Source organism: Phalaenopsis equestris, unplaced genomic scaffold (assembly GCF_001263595.1).
Source record: "Phalaenopsis equestris unplaced genomic scaffold, ASM126359v1 Scaffold000202, whole genome shotgun sequence".
NCBI classification, from domain to species: Eukaryota; Viridiplantae; Streptophyta; class Magnoliopsida; order Asparagales; family Orchidaceae; genus Phalaenopsis; species Phalaenopsis equestris.
In genome coordinates, this window is record NW_018164644.1 from 359,652 (window position 1) to 373,997 (window position 14,346).

At 35.3% G+C, this 14,346-nt stretch overlaps 1 protein-coding gene across 1 annotated transcript in view; it reads left to right on the top strand.

Moving 5' to 3' along the window:
• The window catches only part of LOC110022659 (protein MEI2-like 2), a 35,368-nt gene that overhangs the window by 5,167 nt on the left and 15,855 nt on the right, over positions 1 to 14,346 (top strand). Inside the window, exons 5-7 of the mRNA XM_020721720.1 lie at positions 12,283 to 12,441; positions 12,531 to 12,647; positions 12,848 to 12,999. Of these exons, the coding sequence (XP_020577379.1) occupies positions 12,283 to 12,441; positions 12,531 to 12,647; positions 12,848 to 12,999 (428 nt within the window). The remainder of the gene's footprint in view (positions 1 to 12,282; positions 12,442 to 12,530; positions 12,648 to 12,847; positions 13,000 to 14,346) is intronic.

Here is a 14,346-nt window from a genome sequence, read left to right on the forward strand (position 1 = left end):
AACACATGATCTCATGATTAGGAGTTGAGGTGTGAATCACTAGGTGATGACCTAGTTAAATTAGATTTTTCAAATGAATTGTCTTCTTTAATGTACATAGTTTGTTTACTTTCACATTGAAGAGCCATTTTATCATTTTACCCACCAATCAACTGCAACACATATGTAGAGTCAGAGGAGTTCAATTCAACATTCAGGTTTACTTTGTTTGATTAATTAACATTCCGACTATAGCATTCATAATTGGTTCTGCTGATATAGAAGCTTTGATTTATATTTTGGAGTTTTTATGGGAAGTATAATTTCACAATTAAGAATGGATTCAATTTTTATTAAAAGCTAAGATTTAAGTTCAGGAGTAAATTGGATTTCTATGGAACCTCAGATTTAGAATCTTGACTAGATTTGGGCTGATTGCTATATGATTTTAAGTTCACTTTTGGTTTCATGTTTCATTACTAACAAAAGTTTAGATTAAGACCCAAATTCAATTTCAGCAATGCTTGGTCAATCTTGAGTTCAAGTTCACTTTTAGGATTTAATTGTACTTGGAAGTTTAAGTTCTGATATGATTCATACCTAATTATGCCTCCAAACTGAACTTCTACTTCATATTTTGGTATGAGCTCAATTCTATGGACAAATTTTAACATGGGTGAGGTTCATATTTATCAAAATCAGATATGAATTCGTGTCTGAATTTTTTTTATATGTTTAACACATCCTAAAAGGAGTTTAATTATACATGTAAATGTACAATTACTTCCTTTTCAAATGGATATTTATGAGGAATGGTTTCCTCAATAATGTCGTATTTTGATAATGCATGGCTTTTGTGCAGGTCTATGTTAGGCTTGAGAGAACTTAAAGATTTTCGACTGGGATTTTTTATTGCAGGTGTGATATTACTAACAAATTGTGGTAGCATGGCTTAATATTCAAAGAAGGCTAAAGCCTCACAAGGTTCTTGGTAAATTATTGCTTAAGATAGCTGAAATCACTTTTCTAAGACTTGAGAAAATACATGATCATAACGAAGTAGTGTTAAGACAAACTGTTCTTAATTACACGATAAGTAAACATACTGTTCTTACCTACACGATATGTAAACAAACTGTTCTTAATTACACGATAAGTAAATTTATTGTAATGGTTTAGAGTTATTTTGCCTTTAGCCTTATAGGTATTATTCATTTAGTTAAAATATTTTTTATATGAAATACATTGTTTCTTATCTCTATTTCTTCTTCAAATATATGTTGATTTTGTTATGCCTCCAGTATTGAGCAATAAGTTTGTGTGAACCACTAATTCTGCTTCATCAATTTTAATTGTTTTTGATAAAAAAAAATATTCTTTCAAGAAGTCTGGCAATTTTGCCATCCATTTTGAAAATATCATTTAGGTTATGCATCCCATTAAATGTAGTCATATAATTTTGAGTTTCCCGTTGTTACATTGTATTTACTTCGAACTGTAGGAATATAATTTTGAGTTTCCTGTTGTTACATTGTATTTGCTTCGAACGATAGCTTATTGATTTTGCTTATAGTTCATTTATTATTATTATTATTATTTAATTTTGCAATATGCTATTTTTTTGTGTATATGATGACATGGCATAAGGCTTTGATATATATTTGGTGTAGAATGGTTACAGCCTGGTTTTCTAATGCAACCTAGAATAAGAAAATACAAAAATCATATTCTGTAAATTATCGACTTACAATTTCAGCGAAAACTTTTCGCTTTTAACGAATGGACCGAAAATAAGTTTTTTCATTCAAAAGATAATTTAGGAGTCCTTTCAAATTTGTAATTTCGGCAGAATAAAACAATGTTGAACCTTAAATTTCAATAGCAATTATTTTCACACTTAAAGTTTCAATCATATACAGATAATCAATTTCGTAACAAATTGAAAAATACAAACAATGTTATATGAACAATACCTTGCAGCAAATAAGTTTTTTCATTCAAAAGAAAACTTCTGAATCATCTAAATTTATAATTTCACAAGAATAATACACCGTTAAACATTAAATTTCAGCAACAATCAAATTCTCACTTCAAAAAATAGCACATATCTCACTCGATAATGTTTCAATTATATGCAGTGATTCAACTTCTAAACATTTTTATAAATACGAACAATGATATGAGCTGGACTTCATGACGGTTGAAGGAGTTGCCATTTGGAAGTAGTCTTTTGCACATGTGAAGCACTCAAAGATTACAAATCCAATGAGAACACGAGGAGCTGAAAATTAAAATTTTATTCGAAGCTTTTAATACTTAATATTTTTTGAATGTAGATATTTCGACATTTGTATCTATAACCAAGTACTCAAAATAGGAAATTTGTCAGAATATGTAGAATTTTTTTTTTCAAAAACAGTAGGCTTCAATGCGTCCAACACTGATTCCAATATTAGAAAATTTGCTATTGTTCAAGGGTCCTACAAAAATTGGAAATGTTTTCGCTTAGGCCACAACACGGCCACAACACGTTGGGGAAACAACTAGTGGGAGTACAAGTAAGTGGAAGCAGAAGCTAATAGCGGGATTAACAAGGAAAATTACGTAACTACTGGTGGCAATCCACAAATACGGAAGGTTTTGACTGTTGCATAGCAGGTGCAGATGGTGACACCGGTAATAAGAAAGCTCCAACAATGCAAATATTTAGAAGCACTGGACGCTAACAAGAAACACATTACAACAATACAATAAAGTAACTGCAGTAAAGAATAATTTGCAAATCACGTAATGATAATTTTCAAAATTCCATAGGTGCCATTTGGAATATAACATGATGGATATAGAAAGGATATAACAACAAATTCAATGAAGGAATTGCAATGAGTACTAATTGGCATATCATTTTATGGTAGTTATTCAGAACTGAGTAGGTGCTCTGAGAATGATTTTGACTTGGTAGATTATTAAAAAAGAAAAAAACTTGAGAAAAAATCGTATTTTTATTGAAGCTGATGGCCAAGGCATATTTTTTGCACTTGAAAATGATTACATACGAATTACATTTTCTATGAATACTGCCAAATTTGCATCTTGCTCGCCTCAACTGCTTTGACCAGTCTGTAGTTTGCAAAACTGGCTTTGTACAGCGGAGGACATGACACTGTTCCATGTGATCCCACGATCCCACACACGTGGGATCCGATTGTGTGGATATCCTGTCCCGTAACATTCCGAAAGCAAGACTTTTCCTGTTATTTTTGCTATTTTGGGGGCCCTTTTACAAACATTTTAATATTAGCTTACTTACATTTAGGGTTTAGTCTATGCTTTAGTAGAAATATGCTTCTTAGATGCTAGTTTTGTAGAATTTTGCTTGGTTTTATGTATTTTGGAGATTTATTATCTGATTTTCTGTTCTCTGGAGTACTTTAGCATCTAACTTTTGCAAGTTAGGTGTTTGTAGCTTGCCCAGAAACATGTGATGGATCCTCCTTGCAGTCCATACCTTGTTGTTTCATCATTCGGCCTTTGTTTTCAGTCCAGACAGCCGTTGAACATCCTCTTTTCCATTTCACACGCCTTCAACCTCCCATATTCGCTTCCCCTCAATGCTATTCCACAATCATCTTCCCGCCAATTCCTCTTACTAAACACATTCTAGGAATCTTAGAACGGTATCAATGCTAGCTGGACCTTAGTTTTGTATTATGCCTATTGCCTAATGGGTTTTCATGTCTTAGGTTAGTTCGTTAATATTATTGTTGAAGAGGGGGGATGATGACATAAACTTGTTGAAAAATTAAGGGCGTTAAACATTGACCCGACGCGCCAACACGATTCTAACTCGACTCAATAAATCCGTGTTAGGGTTGACTTGAATATTTTTCAAGTCGGGTTCGGGTTGAACCCGTAAATCAAAAGATGACCCGAATAAGTACGAAATTTTCTGGTTTGGGTTCGGGTTAGTGAGTCAAGCTCGTGATCAGGTCGGGTTCTTGTCTAAGTTTTTGACCCGTTTATTATTCTGGTAGGGTTCGGGTTGACAATATTCAAGTCGGGTCATTTTTGGCCCGGACCCGAATCTGACACTTACCCGAATTGACACCCCTATGAAAAAAGTTGTATTGGAGGGTTTTTTGCATGAGTGGTAAATTGGTCATTTCCTCTCATTTATAGGAGGGATTATCTGTGATTTTGATATATGGAATTGTAACTTTATTTCAACCGTTTTTTTTTTCTCCACATATGTTGATAGTGGAATAACCCTTGATTGTGGACGTGGGTGGATAAATCACATAAATTACACATTTTTTGATTGATTGTCTGCTGCATGATTTTGTTTTTTGCTTGGTTTTGCAGAACAATTGGTATCATAGCCGGATCAGTGTGATTCCAATGATGTGAGGCTACAATTTTGACAAAGTTGAGGACGCTACGCAAAGAGGTCAGAGCTAGTTGGGTTACGAGATCTGGTGGAGCCATGTACATTAACATGTTGTCACTTACTTCAACATCCACCATGACAGTGAAAAAGTTGTCAATTCATCAGTTGGTTATGCATCCTGCCAAGATCAATATGACAAGATTTAATGGCAAATGAAACTTTAGTGATGATGTGAGGCGAGGAAGGCGTTATGTTGTTTGAATCTTGAGGAAGTTCTTGATAGCAATAAACATTTCAAAAAGATGTCAGAAAGAGGTTGGTTGAAGATGAACCGAAGTTCTTGTGGCTTGATCCGAAATTTCTTAATCTCATAATATCAAATATATGATGATTGACTCTTCTGCAGAAAAATTGTGGAATATGTTGGAGAACAAACATCTCATGAAGAGCGTGTAGAATCATCTTTGGAATTTTGAATTTTCTATTGTAGTTTTACTCCCTACTTATTATGTCATATTTATTTTCTTCTTTAGTTACGTTTTCCTTGGTAAGTTGTAATTATTGTAATCAAACTTGCCCTAGCCGTTCCTTATTATATAAGGAAAATAGTTGTAGTTTGATTATTAAGAGCCGAGAGAATATAATTTTCTCCACTTTTCTTCACGACATCATAACTGGGGATCAAATTCGAGATCTTCCTTTAGCCGGTGGAGCCTCTCCGAGCATTGGAATCAACAATGCTGGCATGTCTTTATTGTGAATGAAATCCCGCCAACATTTCCCAACGAGATAAAGTCGCGATTGCTCGCGTGTTTGTACCCCACAATCCCCGCGTGAGTTTTCGCGTCGGTAGACGTCTTCTCCTACAGCTTTAATTCCCTCCTTTCTCCTATAGCGCCAACCAACTCTTATCTTTTGTAGTGCCGATTCTACAACCTTTTTCTACAGACCACTAGCTAACCAACACGACCTCACTCCAGTGACACCCAACCAGTCCTCTCCGAGCAGATCGAGGAGTTGCAAGTATCTTGTTGCCTTCCAGAAGTTCCTAACTTGTTGATTCTTTCCAAGCCTTCCAGTCGTTTGTAGCTCGAGCAAGTAGCATATCTGCCAAGAATTCCTTTCAACCCTAGATGCTCATAGGGCTTATGTCTTTATTGAATGAGATCTCGCCAACATTTCCCAATGAGATAAAGTCTCGACTGTTCGCATGTTTGTACCCCACAATCCCCGCGTTTGGTTCCGCTCCAGCAGATGTCTATCTCCTACAACATCAATTCCCTACTTTCTCCTATAACGCCAACCAACTATCTTTTGTAGGCCGATTATACTACCTTTTTCTGCAGACCACTAGTTATCTTACACGACATGACATCCAACCACTCCTTTCCGAGCAGACCGAGGAGCTGTATTAATTTTGCTGCCTTCTAGAAGTTTCTAACTTGTTGATTCTTTCCAAGTCTTACAGTCATTCGCAGCTCAAGTAAGTAGCACATCCACCAGAAATTCTTTTCAACCCTATATGCTCATAGGGCTTACGACAAAACACGAAATGAAGATGTCGAGCTCTACTCTGGAGGTTAGTTTTGAATCAGAGATTAGGAATCCTGTCCAAACAAACCTTGAACTCTCGCTATATCTCAATTCATAAACTTAATGGCCTTAAGTTCTTTTAATGTTCCCAATTCTTGTTTATGTACATTTAGGGAAAAGGTAGAGAGGAACATCTCACTTGAAATGACACAATTCCCGAGCTTGCTGATTCAAACCATTGTTCATGGAATATCCATGATCATAGATTCTTGTCTTGGTTGATCAATTTCACGAGCACAAAAATTGTAGAAAATTGCTTCTTATAAGACAACATAGGAGATTTGGGAAGGAGTTTGTGATACTTTTTTTAGTATTGAAAACACTTTAGAATTGTTTGAGATCTAGACAATTGCATGAGCTTCGGTAAGAAGAGTTAAGTGTGACTCAATACTTCAACACAATAACGAAGTATTTGTTACAATTAGATATGTGTGATACTTATGTATGAAAGTGCCTTCAAGTTGCTGCGTTGTATAAAACATTAGTGAAAAAAAAAAATGATGATCAAATTCTTAATGGGTCTAAGTAAGAACTTAGGTTAGGTGAAAGGAAGAATCATAGGAATGAAGTTGCTCCCTACCACTAGGGAAGCTTTTGCTGAAATTGAAAAAGAAGAAAATGGGAAGAAACACATGATGGCAGGAAATATGGATTCATCGAACACTGAATGCTTCGCCTTATACACACACAACTCTACCCATGAGTCAATGCCAAAGAAGAATTGTCCCCGATTTGCATTGTAAGAAACTTGGTCACAAGAAGGATAACTGCTGGAAATTATGTCAAAAACATATAGTTTGGATACTTGGGCTATGAAGGAAAGACCAAGATAGCATGACCCATGTTGCTACCTTTTTTGTAGGGTCGGCTGACCCTAATTCCTTCACCAAGGAACAACTGGAAGTATTGAAGAAACTTCTTTCGAGCACAATTAAGCAGCCAACTAGCTTGATGATACACTATGAATCATGCCCTCCTATACTGCTAATCATGAAATATTTCTACTTTGAATAGTAGATTCAAGTGCTTCTGATCACATGATTAGAGGGGATATTCATCCTTTCACCAACTACCAAGAATTTACCGACTTTAAATTTGTTAGACTTGTCGATAGTCCACACATTAGAGTTGTTGGGAAAGGAAAGTGAAAGCCTCCAAATATTCTCATCTCTCTTCTGTGTTATATGTTTCTCAATTATATTCCAACCTATTTTCAGTTAACAAGTTTGCCTTTAACTTAAGTTGTATTATTATATTTCATTATAACTCCTGTGAATTTCAGGTGGTGGATTCGGGGAGGTGATTGAAAATGCTAAATTGCATCAATGTCTACACCGGCTTGAGAAATGTTACTCTTAGCACAATTTTTTTTTTCACCATCATCTTTCCATGTGTATGAGACCGTTGAAAGTTTATTGTGTGCAAAATTTTATCATATCTTTATTAATAGAAGATAAGAGTTTTATCAATTTAAAAATTGTCAGTTGGCTAAACTTACCGTCATGTTCATCCTTTGCCTCAGTACAAAACCTCACAACCTTTCTCTATCATCCACATTGACATATAAGGACCATTAAAATTGAAAACTATCAATAGAGTTAGATGGTTCTTTCTTTATTGATGACCACACTAGAACTAGTTAGTTATTCCTCATGAAGGAAAAATTTGAAACTGCACAAAATTTTTAGACTTGTTTCTCACAGTTTGTATACAGATGATTCATCCTGGATTCTATACACAAGTGCTACTTATCAGATTTGTCGCTGTCAAGAGTGGTCATGTACATACAAGAAGCTTGACAATAATGCATTGACAATGAGCTTGTCATATTATAGAGATCGTTTTTATTAAGATGCATGATTGTATTCTGAGGGGGTTGATTGATGTTAGACATGTTCCATATATTTGGCTGAATTTTGTCTGTTGGGGCCTTAGAGGTTAAGGCTACAATATAGTTATTAAGACTGCAGTTATGAGTATATATCGTGAGGCACTTATTCTTATGAAGAGAGGTTTTCATCATAATTTTTACTATCCTTAGGGTAGTACAATAACTGAAATTACTGTTGTTGTTGATATTCTTCTAGCACCATTAAATTATGGCATATGCAGGTACCTCACGCTGAAAAACATTTAGTTCGGGATTTGGCGAAGTAAGGATGACAAATGAGCGAAGATCCTCAAGTTCAATTTCTGTGAACATTATGTGTTTAACAAGAAAATGGTTATCCTTTGATACCCATCTATAGTATAAAGAGTAGCTTAGAGTATTTTCACACAGATCTTTGGGGCTCTATGAAGATGTTATCCTTCGGCGGGCTGAGATAATCTCTTTTTTCGATGATTTCTCCAAATATGTTTGGATGTACATCATGAAGTGTAAGAGTGAGATGCTTGAGATTTTTATGATTTATAAGAAGTAAATTAGTACTCAATCCGATAAATAAATTCAATGAATTAGATAAGACAATGGGGGCAAATACACATCATATACGTTCTTGCAAGAGTTCTAGAGTTGAGATAGGGTACCACTTCACTGTTCGAGAGATATCGCAGTAGAACGGGGTGACAAAGCGGATGAAACAAATTTTGGGGTTGTAAGTTCTGTATATATTGTCCAATACTGGGTTGAATACAGTTTATTGGACCGAGACTGTAGACTTTGCTTTTCACTTGATGAACTGCCCGCCTTTTGTAGTTATTAGGAAGAAGACATCAAAGGAGATGTTGTCAAAGCCTTCTGTTAGAGATTATGAGCACATGAGGGTGTTTGGGTGTCCAGTTTATTACCATTTACAAAATGATAATTTGAAGCAACGAGCAGAGAAGTCAATCTTTATTGGCTTCAGGTGTGGAGTCAAGGGCCTTAATTTTTATGATCAAGCAGAATTATAAATTAAAACAATGAACAAAGAAGTTGATTTTCCTTGGCTTTAGGCGTGAAGTTGAAACCTTCAAGCTTTATGGTCGGGGCATCCTGTTAAAAATTTTGAGCACATGAGGGTGTATGTGTGTCCAACTTACTATCACGTGTAAAATGATAAATTAAAATCAAGAACAAGGGGCTACCTTCATGGCTTCAAACATGAGTCTGGAGTTTCAAATTTTATGATCAGACAAAAAGGAAGATTGTTCTTAACAAAGATGCTACATTTGATGATGCAAGTTTGTTGAAGCATTTGGACTCAAAGCAGGTGATGAGTTCTATTAGGACAAATTGGAGTTTTATGCAACTCCTTTTTTCCATAGAGTTTGTCACTCCTGCTCAGGTACTTGATCAAGTTGCGGCTCACGAGGTACCTATTGATCATGGGTGTAAACCAACCAAGCTTGGGCGAGCTTAAGGCTTGCTCTTGTTTGACTAACTTGAATTTTTTTGTTCGCAACTCGTGCTCAAAATGACTCATGAATAGCCTATTTATGTTCGACTCGATTCAAAGTCATTTGTCTGAATTGGTTTTCTTACTAAGAAAACAATTTCTTGGGGGTATTTAGATAACACCCAATTCTTATCTTTTTGCATATCCGACACATAAACTTTATTTTTTATTTGTAATCTTAGCTCAAATTATTTAAAAATTAATAATATTTAATATTTATAAATACAATATAAAAATTTAATATATAAATATTATATTAATATTATTTAAATTGTTTGAGACAAATCGAGCTGAACATGAACGAACAAACCTTTGTTTGTATTCAACTCTTTTGTAAATAGAACTAAAAAATATTTTTCGTGCCTAACATGTGTACTTAACGAATAAATTGAACACTAGCTACTCAACAAGGTGAACATAAGCTGTTTGCGAACTACGAGCTTTTTTGACATTCCTATTTTTGACAGTGCTCAATAAGAGGTGGACGAAGTTGAAGATGATAGCCTCACTCAAGAATCTATTATTGGGAGTAGGACCAAGCGCTAGAATATATCAAAGCTAGCTTAGTTGATGGATTATATTGCATTTGCACTTTCTAACATGGACGTTGAAAAATCTTGTCATTATAAAGTAGTCTAGAGCTTAGATGATAATATATGGAGAAGGGTAGCTGATGAAGAAATGGAGTCTATTCGAAAGAATATTATTTGGAGGTTAGTGAAGCTTCCTCCGAGAAAGAAAATCATGAGTACAAATGTGTGCATGCAAAGAATGAAAGATCTTGTCGAGCTGATGTACGATACAAGATAAAATGCTTTACGCAATGAGAATAGATTTACAATGGCGAGGTGTTCTTCTCAGTGACCAAACATTTCTCAATCTGTGTTCTCTTAACACTTGTAGAAAAGAATGACATGATTTTGGATTAGCCTAATCTGAAGGTTGAGTTTCTACAAGAGGAACTGTAAGAGATCTATATATTGCAGTAACTTGGATATGAAGTACCAAAAGAATTGGTTTGCAAATTGGACAAATCTTTATATGGGTTGAAACCGTCATCACGGTAGTGATACAAACGGTTTGTTTAGTTTATGATAAGACAACAGTGTATGAGAATCCAATACGATCATTGTGCATATTTTAAGTTGGATAATGGTGAGTTCATCTACTTGCTTTTATATTTTGATGACATTTTGATTGCATTTGTCAGTCGAACTGAGGTTAATAGAATGAAAGAAAACAATTGTCCAAACATCTTGAGATGAAGTTGGGTAAAGCTAGCATGAATTTTGGCATGAAGATTCTCTCGGACAAGAAAGCTAAAAAGATTTGGCTCTCAGGATCATACATTCATAATGGGTTGAAGAAGTTTGAGGTTGATTACTCGAGAAAGGCGGTGAGTCTACTAATTGCATCTCACTTTCAGTTGAATTCCTCTCGGTGTCCTAAAGATAATCAAGAAAGGAAAGATATGAGATCAATTCTTTATGTTATTGCAGTAGGCAATTTGATGTTTGTCATGATTTGTACCGGACTAAACATTGCACAAGTAGTTGGTGTTGTGACTAGTTCATGCATGATCCATGATGGAGTCAATTGGCAGGTTTTGAAGAGTATTTTGAGGTAATCTGAAGGGTACAGTTGATATTGGTTTGGTATTTTAGAAACAATCATTAATTGCTAATTTGTGTATAGGCTACTATGCGCGTGATATATGTAAGTGTAGGTCTGCAACTAACCATTTATTCATATTGGTAGAAGGCTTCGTTAATTGGAGATCAATTCTTTAGTCTATTGTTGCTTTGTGTTTCACGGAGGTCGAGCATATGATAGTCATGGAAGCAATGAAGGAATCAATATCGATGTACGGCCTACTGGAAAACTTGGGAGTTGAACAAGAGTCTCATAAGATATTTTTTTAATAGACAAAGTGCAATATTCTTGGCTACGAATCCAATTCATAATGCCTGTGTCAAACGCATTGATGTGAAGAATCACTTTTTTCAAGACTTGATTAATGAAGATGGTCTTATGTTGAAAAAAGATATATATGAAGAAGAATTCTATAGACATTCTCCCAAGGGTACTACTAGTGCAGAAGTTCTCCAACTGTAGGAGTTCGGCGAACATTCGAGCTCATGATTGATTCTTGTTTTGAAGAACTACGCGAGACTTGATCATTCTGGGAGGGGGCATGGTGTAGCCGTTTTGGTGTAATCATCTTGGCGTAGGCAATCATCTTGGTGTAGCCGTTTTGGTGTTGGAGCTCATTAACTCATCTCCCACTTTTTTGGAAGTGAAAGATGAGGTTGACATTGCTGGATTAGAAGCTTTGTTTGTATAACTGGTAAATTGACTATCTTCAATTTTTACCAGTGTGCCATAATCTTCTCTTATTTATAGGAGAAATTATGGTTGATTTTAGTTTGTTGTTGTAACTTTATTGCACCAATCTTTTTTTTTTCTCCTCACTTGTTGATAGTGGAATAACCCCTTTCCATGGACGTAGGCTTGTGCAAAACAACATAAATTATATCATGTTTGATTGTTTATTTGTCGTGCCATTTTTTTTCCCCGCATTGTTTTGCACAACAAAAAAGAAATTCATTTTTATAAAATGTAACTGGCAGTGGCACAACTTGTCTGTAGGACAGATTCATGTAAATTTTGGTAGAAACCTTCTTTTATAGTGGGTTATATAAAATTTGGTGCTTTTGCATGAATCCACCACCAACTGTAATATTTAGCTTATGTTGCTCAGGATAGAGAAGCAGTCTTGCTAATTCGCATCAAAATGTCATAATATCAAAGTAACTCTAGCAAATTTCATCATTTTTTGCTTATCTTTTCTTATCTGAAGTTTTACTAGACTCGTACTATCAATTTTTGATGGTATTTGATGTATACTCACTCGCTACTTTTCTCATCATTTTACTGTTGTAGCAACATGGAGACATTCGAAGTATGTATACTCAATGCAAACACAGGGGATTTGTTATGATATCTTACTATGATATTCGACATGCTCGGAATGCCATGCGTGTATTACAAAACAAACCTTTACGCCGAAGAAAACTTGATATCCACTTTTCAATTCCAAAGGTATGGAAGAAGTATCTTTAACTGTGAAAATTGATGATTTCAGTAAATATTCATGCTGAATATTTCTTCTTGCATTTATTTTTTTCAAGGATAACCCATCTGATAAAGATATAAATCAAGGAACTCTTGTCGCTTTTAATCTGGATCCATCAGTCTCTAATGATGATCTTCGTCAAATATTTGGGACGGCTGGGGAAGTGAAGGAGGTTTAGATTTACTTTCTTGACATGTTTTGCTCTTATTTTATTGTCTATGCTAGTAGCTGAGTGGTAATATTAAGAAAACCTTTATTGCTATTATCTTTATATGCATTTATATTTTTAATGGAGATCAGTTAGAAGAATCACCAAAAAAATATTGAATAGTTTTGGTGTTAGTAAGTTCAGCTTTTATGGAAATTATGTAGATAAGGGAGACACCACACAAGAAGCACCATAAGTTCATCGAGTATTATGATGTTAGAGCGGCAGAGGATGCCCTACGGTCATTGAATGGTTGTGAAATTGCTGGGAAGAGAATTAAACTCGAACCTAGTCGACCAGGTGGTGCGCGGAGGAGGTAAGTAAAAAACTCATTTGCATTTTTTCCTTCTTATTCTCTAAATTTAATACTTAAGCATAGTTTGTCTTGAATACTTTTCTTTTTAAACTTTGCTGATCCTCCTTAATATTTACGTATTTGTATGTGATGATGAGACCGGAAATCCATCTTCATTTGCTCGTGCAATACTTAGCTATACCACATTCATATGGCATACAACCTATGGTATATTGCTTTCATACGGAGGAACTTGATGAAGGTTCTTAATTAAGGTCAATTACTGAGTTTATGATTGGAGATAGCTGAGTAATTTCATTGGAGGCGGTTGCAAGTTTTGGAACCTTTTTTTTTGAGGAGACTGCAAACGTTTAAGCTCACATAAGCAGTCTAGAGGTTGACACTTGGTCCAAGTGGTCTGTGCTTGTCAATGTCTTGAATAATGAACATATTTGACCTTATATCTCATTCAAATTGAGGATATAAATACCAATTTTAAACACATTTACTTTTCAATATGTGACGAGTCATAAACTTTGCATGCAAGTAGACACACTTTCTACAATGAAGTCTAAATTTCATACTCGATGATATCGTTTTAGGGCTCCCAAAAGATGTTTAGTAGGGGATTTATTGGGGTAGCAATTGTGGAATAATGAAGGAAGGCTAATATGTGTGGTCAACTTGTGTTTTGAAGGGATTTTGGGGATCAACCTGCTGTTGGACAGCAGGTTCGATGTCGTTGGTGGCTGTTTTGGCTGAAATTAGAAAGTTGGATTGTGAGATATGGGCATCGAGGAGGTTCCACCACTTGATCCCGAGCAAGATACATATACATCTTCTTTAACTTAATAGCTGCTAGCTTTATTCTTATGTTCGGTGGAAGGTCCTCATACTCAAAAATTTGTTCTATTGCCTGGAGCTTTTTGATGAAATTCCTTTGGGTCCATGTGACTGTCAAAATTTGGCTAGTCAATTTTTACTCCATAAGCTTGGTTTCTCCTCTGATATGCTAATGCTAAATCATCCAGGTAATTATTTTTCCTCACGTGAAACTACCTGGCGGAAGGGATTATTTCCTCCTCTCGATCTGGCGAGTCATCATTATGGCTATAAGTAATCTCAACGGATCTTCTCCTCTCATAGGCGGCTAGCTTCTGTTGCAATTGGCGTATTTTTCTTTACATATCTTATATGGTGAGTTTTTGAACATCTTGTTGTGGGTTTCTCCTTGGCCGCAAGATACCTGATTCTTCCAATGAAGTTTTGATGGAAAAGGAAGATATGGTTTTGGGTTAGGGTGGCCATGGCTAGGTAGATAATGTTAGAAAACTTTTTTTTTTGGTTTAGGGTGGCCATACCTTCTTA